The 16,998-nt window shown below is 35.1% G+C and overlaps 1 protein-coding gene across 6 annotated transcripts in view; it reads right to left on the bottom strand.

Moving 5' to 3' along the window:
* Positions 1-16,998, bottom strand: part of DACH1 (dachshund family transcription factor 1) — a gene marked incomplete at both ends in the record, with an annotated part of 377,461 nt that overhangs the window by 177,915 nt on the left and 182,548 nt on the right. For 4 of the 6 annotated variants that reach the window (XM_080916937.1, XM_080916935.1, XM_080916933.1 and 1 more), the window contains one exon: positions 5,782-5,943. The exons of the other annotated variants lie outside the window; for them this stretch is intronic. In XM_080916937.1, coding sequence (XP_080773063.1) covers positions 5,782-5,943 — 162 coding nt within the window. The remainder of the gene's footprint in view (positions 1-5,781; positions 5,944-16,998) is intronic. 6 annotated transcript variants of the gene reach the window in all.

Genomic DNA, 16,998 nt, shown 5'->3' on the forward strand with positions numbered 1-16,998 from the left:
CATATAAGAGGTTTTAAAGTCATCTCAAGTTTGTTTTTCTAATTTCAATTTGAATGAGCTGTTTATTATATTCCTTACATTATCTTTTAAAAGATACTTAGAAAAGAGAAATACTAGAGATATTAAATATTTATAAGTACATCAGAATTCATGAAAAAGTAACCTAATCCCTTTCTTTGTTTTTAATGATGGGGTGAGTAACTTTGTATTAGATGTCAGGATATGAAGACATCCTTTGCATAGGGAATGATGTTAACCATATGGCCTATTCACAATCAATTGAATTACAAGTCAAGGCAGTAACTACACTTTTAAGAGATGCTGTGTTGCTTTCCATTAGTTCACTAATGTGACATTTATGAAAGGCTTATTGTTGGTCAACATTTCTTGAACATATATGAGACCATGTATGACCTGGAATGACTGGGTTAGAAGTTCTACATATCAGTTGATAATCATCAGTTCTGAAATAGTCTACATTCTGATTGTCATAGCTATTTAAAACTTTTAGGGTAGTTCTGCCTCCATCCTATTTACTAGACCCTGAGCAGTACAATCATTTAATCCTCGTCAGGGAAGCCTCTTTCAAATCATTATTAGGAAAACGTGTTGAAGTTTAAAATAGAAAATCCACGTCGAATCTGTTAAACAAAAGCGAATTTCGTATGAACCAATGATACTGTCATTGAACTGGAGACATTTTTAGAGCAAGCTTGCTCTGGCTTTTTCACCCTCCGATTTGGAATCTGCTCACAGTACTGCCAGCTTAACCAAAAAGGATTAACTCTCATATCCAACTGAGAACACAGATAATTCTCAGTAATTGGTAAAAAATGAAGATGAATGGGGCTGAGAGATAAGGAGCAATTAGCTCATCAGCAGTTACAGCTGTGCACTCAATCCGCATCCATCTCTTGAGTCTCGGCCCCTTTTAAAGAACCTAAGCAGACTAAGCACAGGACACCCCTCCCCAAAATACCACTATACCTGCCCATCATCTCTCTAGTCTTCCATTCTATTTCTTGCTATGCAAAGACACCTGTCATAGCATGGTATGTAAATTACTACCTCTCTCAGGACCTATGTCTACAGCCAATCTTCTTCTTAAACTTTTTTTTATAACAGAAACCAAATGACTACTGTAGACACTCTTAAATTCCCTGTCAATCGTTTCATTATAGCAGCATCATCTGTTTGAAAATATAAGCAATTCCCTCATCTAATTATAGGAAGGATTTGAGGTTCATTAACATTGCCAAGGCAGGATCCAATGTGCAACTGCAGAGCCCTGCATGGCAGCCTGGCTCTTGGTTTCCTTTTACTTGCTGTCTCGGGCTCTCCAAGATGTTTTTTTTTTTGCCTGAAATCATAAGATCATTCTTTTTCCCTCAAAATAAACATGTGTCCTAGAAGATAGGAAATCACTTGGGTATGAATCATTCTATATCAGCAAGATATATTCTATTCTTAAGGTTGCTTTTCTTGTTTCAAGGTAAGGGAATGGTCAACAAAGGAATACATTTTGTCTCCCCCTGTGCCTGGCCTTTTTGTCCTGTTAATAAATGTGTTTTGTTGGATGGAGGGCAGGGGAAGTAAACACAGAAGAATGGGGAATGCATTCTCAACTCTACTCATGTCCTTACTTTTGCTTGAAAGTCCTGCATCCTGTTACCTCTGTTAAGTTTGAGAAGAATTTTAAAAGAGCCAAGAACTTCCTACAAATGACATTTGTTCATCTTTGCCATTTACTGAGCTAGCTCAGGCCTGCCCATATGCTACAGAGTTCAGCAAGACAAAGTATTGAAGTCGTGAGATGACTTCACTTCCTTGAAGCAATAACAGCAGTTAGGGGGTTATGACTATAGTTTAAACAATGAGATTTTCTTGGGACATCTGTTTTGAGATCACATTTTGAATAGATATGAACTCATTTCCTATGAAGCCAGAAATCTACTATTGTTGATAGCTGTTTACCAGTTCTATGAGTCAGATATTAGCCACTGGCAAAAGTCCCTCTCAATTCCTCTGTGAGTTTTCTAAACTGTGTACATAGTGTTTTCCTTAAATAAAATGTTAAAAGAAGATGCGTTCTTTTCTCAACTCTTGCTAAATTATGGTTCACAAAACTTTGTACTTAGAAATAACCTTTAATGCATGTGTTTTTAAAGGTGAATTTTCTGTCTCTATTTGGAAAAGGGAGTAAGACTCCAGGTTTAACAAGTATTTATTTAGATAACATAGATGTTCTGTGAGATGCTTTATGTCAATATTTAGATAGCATTTCAAAACCAGAACTAAAATTAAGAATCCTTTATTTAGATTATACAAATTGTGATTAATTTACAGTCCTCAAAGATGAGCATAATGCCAAAAGAAAAGATAAACAGATAAAAACAAAAGTTATGGATGCTGTCAAATTGACCTTGAGTTCAATGGTTTTAAAATTTCCCTTTCAAATATCCCATTTTCAATTTGCAAGCAGCATGTTTAAGCTGGTTATGCAGATCGGCTGTTAAAAAAGAAAAAAAAAAATAGTAATTTATCTGGCCTCTATTCTGTGGAGAGTGTTGCCACTAAAAGGAGTCCAAGACATTTTTCCTTCTTATCTGGAACGTAGCTCATATCAGCAAACCTGTCACAAGATAGTACTTGATATAAACAAGAGATTGCTAAGACATCTCAGTAATCAATATCAGGAAGGCTACAGTATGGGAACACCAACCAGTGCATATCATTTGTCTCAGTATCTATTTCTATGGTCAAATGAAGCATTAATTCAAATCATAAATCTATGGTGATTTAAATCTGGGAATGAGCACCTGCCTGCTTTAATGATTTATTTTGTACATTTCAGTAAGCAGGGGATTTGTCCATATGAACTGACAGGTCACCTTCAGATGCCAGGAGCCGACTGTTTATCACCATGCAGACTAGTGTCTCATCTGAGCAAGTAAATATTAGACTAAAAGAATCCAATTGATTGTGGATGAGGGAAAAGGGTGATGTGACCATATATTTTACTCAGCAAGCTGATGCTTCTCTCACATCTATCCTGAGTTCCTCACCTCTTCCTACACTCACCATCCTCTTGGAAACGGGCTCAAGTCTTTTGTCTAAAATTGGAATGCGAGTTAATTATTTGTCAACATCAAAGATTTCTAAAATACATTTTTCCTGGCTAATTTTCGGGAGTATTGTCTGATCATAACTCACTGTGAATCAGTAGTTTCCTCCCCAAGACAAATGAAGCAGAAAAAACAAATGTACTTTCTTGAGCTCTAGGGATTTATTTACACTTAACTAATTGAAACCATGCAGCCTATAAAGGAAAGCCTAACGTGTGAACAAAAGTCATAGGGAACATAATGAGTTGACACTAGCAATGTAACTGGGTGTGGGCAAAACTAAGTAGTAACAACACATCAAGTCGAAGCTGCCCCTCTGTGAAGGATGTCACTCCTGCAGAATGCTTACTTTGGAGGAACCACAAAACCGGAAGGTCTGGATTCTAGAGGCTTAGGAGTATTGGGATTCTTTCTAGAATTCAAATTCTTCAATTCCTCTTCTTAGACACTTCTCAGTGACTGATGTTCAGAGAGGCAGGACACAACACATGTCCTATTCCAGGCACAGGACCGTGTTTCTCGTCAGCATACATGAAGCCCTTGTGTACTGGGTGTGTATTTAAGCACTTTTTTATTTTAACAGTAAGCTGAACTCGAAACTTTAACAAAGCACAATGTAAAGTGCTTCCAAGATGTCTCACAGCTCCATGGCTTCAGAAGTAACACACAGTCAAGAGAAAAGAAATGCAGAAAAGGAAGCTGTTGGTAGCAGTAAAAATAGCAATCAAGAATGTTCTTGGAGGGCAATGTTAAAGAAGCTGCACTAGTAAAAGTAATACCAGCCTTGAAGTAAACATTGTGAGAAAGGGACAGAATGAATTACATGCTAAGCACTGGGTACACAGTTTTTTATTATCACTATGCCATTTTCCAGTTATCTTCTATGGTCAAGCTCAGAACATCTATATAACTTCTCAAAGTCATAATCAAATTGTTATTGACCACTTAAAAGAGTCAGGAGTTGGCTTCATCGAAGCCCGGAGCCACAGAAACTGCTCAGTTCAGCAACTGCTTTGATCTATGTAAACTTTGCTCTGACCTTCCCTGGGTTTCTTCCCTCTTGGCACCCTCCCTCCTCCCACCTAACACTCACTGTCTATGATTTCTAAACAAATATCCAAGAGTGGAGGTTTTGATGAAAGACAATAAGGATTGTAAATTCTTAGACAATTACAGCGTGTTAAGAATGGAATGAAGAGGACATCAGTGGTGCCCCACAAATCAGCTAAAATGGTCCACAATATAAATGATGTATGTCCCTTGCAGGGGGTGGGTCTCACAATCCATGGATGCAAAAATGTCTGCAGGTCTCACAGCCTTCTAAAGAGGTGCAAGTAAACGCTCCTCTTGGTTCAATAGAATGTAAGACAATTCATGCTACGACAGCTGAACTATCAACTAATAGAAAAAGGTAATTTCCCAACTAAAATATAATGGGATAGTTGAGTTGTATGTATTTTAAGACACAATAATAGGCTAAGTACCTAAATAATTAAAGGAAACTGTAATTGGGATGCTAGGTATATGTTAATACATACAAATATTTTAAAATACACATTAATGCTTAACTGTGAGTCAATTACTTATGTCCTAATTTCGGACTATTGGTTTCTTAAAAACTAACTGCAGTTCAGCTGCACAGGAGAATTGAAAAATGGTTTCTTTTGAATATGTCTCTTTAAAAGGTGTTATGTTGTCAATCTTAATACCTCCTTCAAGCATCTACTCTGATGGAATGACCAGCATTGTGAGTCCATTTTTGAAAATAATCAAAGAACCATTTGGAAACATTGCTATAATTATTGTTGATGAGTAGACTATTTCTTATGGCAGAAGGCAAGAACATAGCCCCTAACTACAACAAAAGATGCAGATAGAAGTTCTCCTTTGTGAAATGACAGAGGTCAGAATGTTGCAGTTCAGTGAACTAGTCCCACCCTGAGAAAACCATTCTTTATAATCTTGGTATTTCTCTGCTAGGTAAACATTGATCACTTATCTTTATAAGTATTGAAAGTTGGTCTATTTTAGCAGTAAAAAAAAAGATAGTTTTATTTTAAGTAAATTTTAGGAAAATATGTTTTAAATTTTTCATATTTTATTACCACCTATTGTTTATGATCTTTTAAAATGGTAATCTGTAAAATAAGCTTATCTTAAACATATGAATAGAGCAACGTAAATATGATGTCAGGTATTATCCATGGTTTCTGACATCTACCAGGGACCTGAAAGGCAAGCCATATGAAAGAGAAATAACTAATGTATAAACTCCGCTATTGGTAGAAATGAATTTTTTACTTGTTAATAAATACAATTCAATGGTATTATGAATGACAAGTAGGGTCCGAATCACATGTGTGCAAACACTCACACACTTTTGCCCATTATCTACACTCACCATTTTACAGTTTTGATTCTTAGAACTGATTTAGATTAGGAAATGGATTGATTCATTACTTGTAACATAAATTATAGTCGTAAAATTTGAACTTGTGTTTACAATAACTTCGCCAAATCCTAAGTGTACATTCTAGAGAGGCAAAATGAAGCCTTAAGAACACACTCTTTTCTTGACCTCAAATACTCATTTCACCAGTGTGCAACCAATTCTATGGCGAACTGAACACAAACAGTCAGTGAACATTGAACTTACCAACACTTGAATTCATGTCCCCGTTTTCAGAATCTGCTCCATGTTGGTTGTTACTGGCATGATAGCTGCTCATAGCTTCTAATTTTATTTTTTTCACCTTCATTGCTTCAGCAATAGCTGCATTGGTAGCAGCTGCAGCAGCTGCAGCAGCTGCAGTCAGACCTTCAAAAAAAATAAATTAAGAGCAAAGTAATTCAAATTCAGACCTTTTGTGTGTAATAGTCCAAGTCTTTTCATAACACACATACAAATGTATATTAGAGTATCTGAGTATAATACTAATAATATATTTCCACTCTAAACCAGCCAATGTATCATTAATACAAGGATATACATATAAGCTTGTCAAATTTTGATTATTGGCAAAAAAAGTAACACATATCGTATAGGAGTGCAGATGTGGACTGGATGAGCTTTTCCATAAGGTCTGAACATTCCACTCCCTGGTGAACATCCTCTTCAGGTGTCCAGAGGAGGCAGAAAGTTGAAAGTGCAGATCAGTTACAAAGCTTACTTCTGGTATCCAAAGTCTCCTTACCCTAGGACACAACACTCATTCTTTTCTGAATACCCCACCTTTTCTCTCATACATGGTCATACAGCACGAACTTTCTGTGTGTTTCTTTTTAACTGAGCTCACTTCCATGACTGCCCATTATCTAGTGAATTTCTTTCTGTAACTGCAAGTATGAACTTACATACCTTGTCTGTGATGATACCTGCTTGCCTCTGACAAAAAGGATTATGTTTACATTCCTGTATTGGTACACAAAACACTGCACAGTGTGCACTTGCATGTGCTCTTGTATTCTGTCTGAGTCACTGAGCTGTTCAGTGGCAGTGGCTAAGTGTTATATAGCTGCAAGGCTCAAGATGTAAAAAATGCAAAAGTAGCTCATCAAATAATTCGATACCACTTATTAAATATATCGGTACTGATTTTAGTAACACAAGTGTATTCTGATTACTGCAATACAAGGATTAAATGCTATATTTAGTGGCCTAGATTGACCACTGTCTCTTTCTGTTTTATACACTTTGGTCATTTATAAAACAGTGTATAATAATAGATATGATCAAAAAATAGAATTTGAGGTCAACACTTCTCCACGTGTTGCCAGAATGCAAATGCCAGTGATCAGGATTAAAATTATAGAGGTAATGAGATGCTAATGTTGAACAGAAAATGTATTATCTTCTTAATATGTCCACTTTTACCAAGTTGATTCCTTCTAGCCTGGCATCCATTACCTGAGAAAACTGACACAGTAAGGGAAACATGGGTGATGTCTGCTGACTGTAGGATGTTATGAAAAGACATTGTGTATTTCCTTGCACAGTTCACACGCTACTGATTTAGAAGTTCTGACCACTGTGTCTAGGCCTTCTGAATCTATCTGAATGATCTATTTCCACTCCTATTTGGTAGAGAGTGAACACATCTTTTCCTCCCTACTAATCACGAATCTTAGTTATCACAGCAAAAAGTTGCTGCCCATAGACATGAACATCTTTCTGGTAGAAGTCTTTGTTATGAAGTAGGGGCATAGAAGTATCCACCTTCTCTTCAGATCAGTGCAAAGGGCCTTGAGCATTTTACCCTAAGTTGGTAGTAACTGTAAGCCAGATCTTTGCTTGAAAAACTCATAACCACTCCTTAAAAGGCATTGATCTAAATTTAAAGAATCCATCTGTGTCTAGCGTGAGCATTTGCTGCCTTTCAAGTCTCAACCTGAAGAGATTCTCTCATCTTCCTACGATTGAATTTTTTCCTCAGTTACTCATTTCCTTCAAAGATGTCTCAGAATATTTTCTTTCCTGTTCTCTTTAAATACTCTGTGTGTTTCCGAGAAAAAAATATTTTCCCTTGATTTTTTTTTTCTTTTAACAAAGGGAAACATCTCTGTTTTTCCTCTTTCTTCTATTTTCTGGTGATAACTTTCTCTAATTTACGTTTCTTCTCAGTCATGAAGCTTGACTTCATACTAAGGAGAATATACTGATTGCATTCAAAATGTGAAGACTTCAGAGGGAGTTACATAATACTCAACAAATTCCAAAAATCACAATCCGTAATTGTTCATGAACTGATTTTGGGAAAACTGGTGAATTGTTTTGAGAATAGTTTTATTTTTTTTAAAATCAAACAAAGTCCAAAGAAGAAACAAAATGATTAACTAAGAAAACTATATAAAGAATACCATCTTCTATTCACTACAGCTAAGGCCTGTTATACATCCTTGCCCCACTGTAAGCAAGACACAAGTGTTAGCTTTCAGTAGGAAATATGCGTTACCTACGCCCATACCCTAGATTACTCAGATTTGTCTAATTCTTTAATTATCATAGCTACTCTTAATAATACTATTATATTCTACCCTTGCATATTTGTCTCATACATTTTCCAAGCTTTACAATTCTATTAGAACTCAAAAACGTATATGTGTCACTTTCACCCAAATATACACGTGCACATGACACATGTTTGCTATAATTTCACTGACATGAAACTTAACGTTCTTATTTCTCCTAGGGTTTTTATCATGAGTAGGAAATTATGGCTTAGAAAACAATTACAGTTTTTGGCTCTTTTAACCCTCCTTGTATTTGATTTTCTGTATCTTAAAATCAACTATTCTTGTCTATTTCCACTGCTGCTACAATTTAAACTCTATGTCTTATTGTATAAGTCCTGATATGTCTTTTTTTAAAGTCTTTTCCAGAGAAGAGCACACCAGTTTGTTATCCAATGGCACACTTATGAAAAGAATTGTACAGACAAAGCTTGTATTTAGAAATATATGTATATACATATAAATATACATATATGTATATAATATTAGTTCGTGAGATAAAGGCAAATGATTTTAAAAAGAATGAGGAGAGTATATCAGATGGTTTAAAGAATTAAGCAGGCCAGAAAAATTGTGTAATTATACAATAACTTTTTTAATTAAAAAAATGTTATGCAATGAGATTTTGACATATTCATTCCTCTTCCCCGACTTTTCAGAGATTCATCGCATCATCCACTACCCACCCAGCTTTGAGTTCTGTTCTCTCTTTTATAAACCATAAGGTCCAAGTTGTGATTCTGATGGAAGCTGAAGGTGCAATGAACACATCAATGGAAGTCTGCGCACAGTATATACATAAAACACATATGCTTGACATTCTGAACAACTGTAACTCTCCCAACCTATAATCTTTCACTCACATAGAAATCACGATGACCATAGAAAGTGAAGGCCCTCAATGTTTGTTGTTAGAACCAAATGTAACACTTCACTGGGTAATTAAGCTTCTTACTGCACACTTCTCTGACAATAAATGGGGAAGCATCCCCAGTGACAGATTAACTTCTGTGCTCCAAACACATTACTGAATTTCACTTATCACAGTGGAAGACATTCCATTATCTCACTTAAGATTTTAACCTGTTGATCTGACTTTGAGGAGAAGCCCCATCCCAGTTAGACAAGAATTTACCTCCCAAGTATGTGTCAGAAACAATGATGGAGCTTTCAAACTAAGCACATAGCTACATCACCTCTGTCTACAGTTCTGACTTAGGAGGTCTGATTTTGAAAGTCTGAGGCTCTGCACTTGCATATGGCAATTACAATAATACTACATAAACCAACTTGTCATCTTGCTGTCTTTATATGTAATTTGGGAAGAGCAACATAATCCTTCTCATATATATGAGAGGAAAAACTGTAGCAAAAGGAGGAGGAGATTATGGCTACTCTCTTAGGTCATAAAAATACAGAAAGTGTGGCTAGACTCCTACTATGCTTACAACAAATGTTACCACAGTGTTTCCTGTAAACTTGATCACTTGGAGAGAAAAAAAAAAGTAGCTGTACTTCTAACCATGTTTTACATTTGTGTTAGATTGTATGTGAATACACAAGGGATAGTAAATCTCATTAATTTAATTTAACGTAAAGCATAACTCTCCATAGGTATTTTGTGCCTAAGGTTTGAGAGGATCACAAGCCATTTGGCAGCCCCTTACATTTATGGTAGCTCCCTTTGGCTTTTAATGGTCCTTTCCTTTCAAATCCCCAAGGTAATCCTCAAATCCTCCGAACCTATTGTCTCTAGTGAAAGCATAGTTTTAATCTTATTGTAGCCTCACATAGAGCTTGTATTGTATATGTTATTCACTAATTAGTTTCCTTTTAAAAAGAAAAGACAGGGAAATAAATGATTTACAGAACACCAAGAATTCAACTCATGACAAAATTTTATAAAGCAAAAATTATATAAAGCAGAATACTAGTATTATCTGGTGGAAATAGCAGTAATCTTTAGTATGTACCATTCTCCTGAATCTCCTCTCTAATGCTCTTTATACACTACGTCTGGTCTGTCTCAGACTCATGGAATGTTTTGATTCATCTGCTTCCAGGTCCCACTCCAAAGTGTCTTACAGGTCACATTACCACTGCTTTTAACTTATCTCAAAACAGCTAATTTTCTTTTTCTGGATTAGTCAATCAGGTACCACACAAAAAAAGGAGGAAGGGGGTCTAAAAATATATTTAATATAATATAAGATTTTATTTGTATGTAAAAGTAATTGGAGAGAAATTTATACTAAAACGTACACAGTGTATGTTTTATAATGAATGTTTATTAACCATGTAGAATGATATTGTAATGACCTTTAAAAGTGCACGTTTAAAAAAATCAACATAGAAACATAAACTCATTATACCTATCTGTAAGAGAAAAGAGAAGAGCCAAAGCAGACCAAACCAGTTGAAAAAATAAAATTATTACACCGAAAATAATCAATATACGAAGACAGATAACAAGATGAACACATGAAAAAGTGACTTCTTGCAGTAAGAAATAATTAACTCCTTGATTCCATTCACTAAACATCTAAACCACTATCAAAGGTCTTAGAATGTAGCATTCATTTTGATTCAAACCATCCACATGGATCAATTTTATCATATAATCACTGAATCCAAACTCTGTGTGATGCCTGGGTATGAGGCCCTTGGTATTTTAACTGCAAAACCATGGGTCTAAATTTTGGAAGGGAAGCGAGCATTGTTACAATGTATCCTCTCATTTTCAAAGACAGCAATTATTTTCTGTTTTCAACTTTCCTTAAGTAGCCTTTAAATTCTTCCAAAGGCCATTACCCTATCCTGATCACCATTTTAAAGAAGAATAAATATCTCACTATATTTATTTTCAATAAGTTAGTGCCCTTGGTTATAAGTAGAAGATTATAACTGTAGATTATAAATACCAATAAAGAAGACATATTGCTGTCAAATCCTTTCTCTGATCTGTTTGTTTACTCATTAACTTGAAAAGCCCAATCTTTGATCTTTGGTTTCAAAGACATCACGATGACTTCCAAATGTTTGATATGCTGTCTACTTTTACATTGAATTACACATAAAATGCAGTTCTCGAATCCTAATGGTTGAAAAGTTATGTTATATTGAAGAGATGGTAAGTATTCAAATATTCTACTATCTATTAGTTTATGTTACTTACTAAAAACCTAGAAGAAACAAGCTTAGACATGCCAGAAATTATGGTCAAGCATAGTTACTATTAATATTCTGGAATTGATAGGTTATTTATGTCTGGCATTCTTTCTCCCTGATTATTCAGGGAGACAGGCGGCTTATAAATATCTCATCACTCCGCCGTCACAGAAATTTCCTCGACAGTGCTCATGCACAGCTATTAGCAATATGAATCTAACCATTACAAGGAGGAGGAAAATCGAACATGTGGCATTAATACGCAGTCCTGGTTCCTAACCATCTGATAGGCAGATGGTGTGAAGCAGCTTCTCCAGCTGAAATGAAGGGGCACATCATTTAAAAGCTTGTTTGCATTCTAACTGATATCAGTGCCATATTAAAATACGAGATGCGGCATGGCAGGATGTGAACAACCTAGTTTGTTTCAGTCATAAATGTTTACAGCCTTGTTGCTTTTTTCATCTTATAAGCATGTTTAGAAGAGTGCATTTTTTAATTTATGAAAGCTATTGTTTACTTCTGGTGAACCAGAAGATTAGTAGAAAGCTGGAATATTAAATTACTTCAACCAGAGCAATATAACCAAGACAGATGAATAAAGTGGGTTTCTATTTTCAATAAGGATGTTAGTGAAGGAATTTTAAAATTAGCCCAGGCATTTTGTGCATTAAATGCATTTATTCATTTAAACCTTCCAGCTATTTTTCCCCCAAGTGGCATAGAGAGGAACTTAATGCTTTACATAGTCATTCATTTAAAACTCTCACTGTGTGCAATTAATCTTGTCTAACAATTCAATTCAGAAAGTAAAACATCAAAAAGCATAGTTCAATTCAACACTCATTAGTGTGAGGCAATCTTTCTGCTCCTGACAGTTCCTATAGACTCTGAAAAGCTATGTTGAAGGTGCATTGTAAGCTCCGTATGAGTTTGAATTACAACTCAATTGAAATCACTCCAAGACACAGAACTCTTGGCTCAGAACAGCAACTTGAAAACACCAGTATCCTTTTTTTTTTTTTTTTTTACTCAATTTTTCTTTATCCTTATTTAAATACCAGCTGTCCAAAAACTGACACTAATCTCCAGTTATTTTATTTCTTATTACTTTCTAAATAAATTAAAAATGTGATTGAACCATGTCTGTTCTCATCTCGAATGCTTAAATTGCAGAAATTATAAGCTACTAGAATAAGAAACTTAATTGTGCATCTGGTTAAAGTGAATATTTTCAGCGTGAACTTGTCTCTTAATGTCCATTAGACTGACTTTCTTGCCCTTTGTAGCACATTTGTATTCTGTGGAGGAAAGGAAAATTGATCCCTGAGGCCACTAATGGAAACACTTTCTATACCAGTTTTCAGTTTTTCAATTGATTGAATTAGATTTTAGAAATGTTTAGACTAACAATAACAACCAAAAAAAGAAAGAGAAGAAAAGAAAGGAAAGAAAATAAAGAAAGAAAGAAACCTACATCCAAAAAGTACACAAACATATAGGAAGAAACATTATCTCCTTCTGGATTAGCAGTTAGCATGTCTATTGATGTTGTTATTGTACAGGTATTATTTAGGCAGTCAGGAAACAGTGTGGGGGATGGGATGGACTGGATTCAAAGGAATTGGAGGGTTTGAAGGGAGAAAATGGAAGCAAGAAAAACATGTAATTCTATTTTTACAGAAATAATATTTTAAAAGAAGTTTTATCATTGCATAGTTAATCACTGGTAAATCAAATCAACATAAGAATTAGCATGATTATTTGTGACTAGTTTAAAATTTCAGTTACCCTGAATGAAAGGGTTAGAACCTCAATGGAATCAGAGGGCTAAAAACCATGAGGATGCCATTTGGCTATGAGTAAATCACTGAAGCATTTTAATGGGGGCCTTTGAAAATCTCACCTTCTGATCACTGAATCAGAGAAACAGGACAAACCAGAACAAACAAAAAGGGTTAAATTACTGTAATTTGGTTCAGTAGAATTGATCGCCTGTGTGGAAAGACAAGCTTAGCATGTAATATGTGCCTCTAACTCTTCTTTAATACTACTCTCTCTAGAAAATAATTCCTAAGCCACCGCTTGGGGACTCAACTTATAAAGATGGGTACTAGAAAAGGGTAACTTTTGTTTTCCTGACAATGAGATGGAAGCACAAAGATGGAAATCTTTTTCAAGACATTGCTACATTCAACAGTGACTGAGAAAGCTCACTTCTAGGTAACATTTCAGCCCCGAACACATTGAAGATAAAGGTAAAGGGAACAGAGGAGAATGCAGCAAGCCACAGGGTTTGAAATAAGATCTGACTCTTTATAGCCTATGGAGTTATATGGACATATAAATGCACAAATATGTCTGTTGGCAGAAAAATCGGGTCAAATTTTCAATGACAGTTTCATAAAATTCACAATATATTTCCTATAGACAGAATCACAATTTACCTTTAATTGTGTGCGAAACTGTTTAATTATGTAGTATTGATGAAATTCAACATTCACAATGTTACCTGAATCCTATGTAGTCAGTGCACATCACATCAAAACGAATATTGCCTTCTGCATAACTGAAAACGAAACCAGTTCTCTTTATGAAAAATTAAAGGAAATAATCAGATTTTGACTTACTTTCATGAAGCGTAATATCCCATACCTTACTTTTCTATTTCTTAATAAACAAGGCATTAGCTTGCTTGTGTCATTCTATGACCCAGAATTTTTCCTTCTATGTATAACCATCAATAAGAGAACTTGGTAATTAAGTGTAGGTAGGTAGCTCTACCTAATCTAAGTATGACTGATAAAATATGGCATTCGAAAAAGTCAAAGAAGTGACTGGGAAAAGTATGGCAGAGCCAGGCTAGATTGATGAGCAAAGTAAATTATGCCACAAGCAGATTTTTTATAGAAACATCATCTCACCAGCATTTAAACTTAAATAATCTTCTCAAATATTCCACTTTGTTTCAATTTCCTTTGATATTTCTCTTAAGTCCCTCTGTTACCTATTTTCTTCTCAGAGTGCGTATCAGAATGCATATGCATCCTTGTGGCTCTGCTGTATAAGTTTGTTATGAGGATAGAAGAGAGGAGAGGACAGGACAGGAGAGGAGAGGGGAGGGGTGGGGAAGAAATAGAAAGGAGGAGAAAAAGAAGAGAGAGAGAGAGGAGAGAATAAATATATTTTTTTCTTCTACATTTGAGACTTGTTTAGAGAAAATTATTCAAAACATCAAAATATGTGAAAAATAGGGACATAAAAGTTTTCTGATATGGTAACATAAATATTTTCATGAGAAGAGGCATGAGTATTGGATAGTCATGGAAACACAGAAATATTTATGGATATTGGATTTTTTTTTTTTTTTTTTTTTTTTTTTTTTTTTTTTGTCTTTCTCAAGAAAATTCAGTTCAGGGTCAGAGTGAATTGCGGACATTTATAACTCCCATCATTGAGTACATAGGGGCCAACACAGTCAAGATAATACATCCTCCACTGTATGTTTTCACAGGTATGCCAGCCTTTCTGGAGGGACATTATCATCCTCTGAAGTGCAGAATTTTCTCATTTGTTTGCAAAGATCAGCTGAAGGGAGATAATGTTTAGAAAAGTAAAAATCAGGCAGAGCCTTACAGTTGAACCTTGGGGACAAAACAATTTAGATGAATTTTGAAAGGACAGACTTCCCTCCCCGCCCTTGAGTGATAGTGAGTGTTCAAAAGAAAAATGAATGTGGTCCACAAGCTGAGAGAAGGTGTCAGGCTGAGGCTGATGAAGTCTTTGTCTTGGCACAACTTTGTAATCACTATGAAGTTACTTGAACGCCTTGAATGTGTCATAGGCAAATTTAGCTTGATCACAATATGACATTGTTGCTTTTCAAGAATAAAAATGTACACCCTTATAAAGCCTGATTACCATATTCAGCATCGCTCACCTAGAAAGAGAGCAGATGGGTATTACATTATTCACGTCTCCCTTTTTGCTATAAAATATTTCAATAGAGAAAGATGTTTACTTCTGATAGGAAAATGAGTGTGACTTTGGGGAATTTGAAATATTCGTTGTTTGTTAGTACCTTGTATTTGTTTTTAGTGACAGCAAATCCTGAACTTTGCGAACGTGTTTTCACTTTGAGAACGGCATCCAGGTTTGTACTGAGCCAGTGGCTCCTCTTGACCTAATTTGTTTTGTGCCATGAGATTCTATTAAAAGAAACTACATCACTTCAGTAGATTTATTCACCTTAAATAATTTAAGCTAATTGAAAAGGAACCAAACTAAAACTAAGACGCTTTCTTAGGCATTCAACTTCTGCATGTCAATTAGTAATTTAAACAACCAGCTAATTACAGCAGCTTTGCCAGGAACAGAAGCTCCCATGTGTGCACATCCCTCCTCTATCTCCGCTGAGCTAAGACACAGGTAAGCAGCAGGTCTGACTCACCAGCATGTGCATCTTTTCCGTGCTACATTAACATTTCAGGAAAATGTTTCCACTGATGCATATTTGATATTTTTCTCATTTTTTCCCACAAAATTACTTTCGAGCAAATACATTTTAAAACACAAACACCTACTAAAATTTCATTCCTGATCACCCTGTCACAGGTATGACAGCTCAGACACATAGTGTGACTTGAAGAAACAGCTGCCATAGTATTTTTTTAATCAAAAAGGTTACTATTACATCATCATATTAGAAAATATAGTCTTATGATCTTCCTAAAAAAGGAGACTTTGCTTAACACTATCATCTATTATGTTTGTAACTTAAAACATTTAAATATACTTTTAATTTAACCTTGTTAACAGGTCCACAAAATGCTATTACAAATCTCCATTCTTTTTTTTCATCTTGATATGCCTCTTTGTTAAATAAGTTATCTTACTTTTTTTCTCTCAGTTTTTGTACTATCTGAATTATAGAGGCCTGTCATATGTACAGACATCCTGTAAGAAGTTCAAAGCTTTTATTTGCAGTATTTTACCAGAGATCTTTCCAATATAAGTTGTTTTTTTAAAAAAAGAACTCAAATAGAACTTTATTTTATAAGGAAAAGCTTTTTGAAATATTGCCGAAGTGCATTGCGAATAAAGACAACACACTTAAGTAGATTCCTCTGCTTTAAACAGCATCCATCTTTTCAAAAGCAAGAGCTGCTCGGTCTTCCCTGAGTCCCCTGCATTATTCATTTCATGTGCAACCTCGGCTAGACCATAAATTGTTACTTTATCTAATCAAAGGAGACTTAACTCTACAGAAGGTCAAAGGTTTAATTTTGTGAAGTATTATCTTACGCTATGAGTTTAACCGAAAAATAGAAGAAGAAAAACAGCCAAGAAACTGGTAGTAAATGAGCCTTTATTGCCTCGGGCATTGGCCTAGTTAATAAACTTTCATTGAAGGTTTCTTTCAACTGTTACGGACAATGAGAGGGGAAAAAAAATCTTAAATTACAGCCATGTGTGACTTTTAAAGCAGTCATTCTTTTTTATCTCAACCTCTTTAGCTCAGGGAAGAAAAAAAAAAAAAGACAAAGAGAGATTGTCTTCAGTCTCTTAACCAAAAATGTATGTTTCTAAACAGATGAAAAAGTACAGATAAACTTTTCAAGAAGCAGAGGTCAGCTTTGAACAATGTAAAAAAAAATACATTCTTTAGGTGTTGAATCTTAGAGAACAAGCTCTC

This window comes from Micromys minutus, assembly GCF_963924665.1.
Source record: "Micromys minutus genome assembly, chromosome: 5".
Lineage (NCBI taxonomy): Eukaryota > Metazoa > Chordata > Mammalia > Rodentia > Muridae > Micromys > Micromys minutus.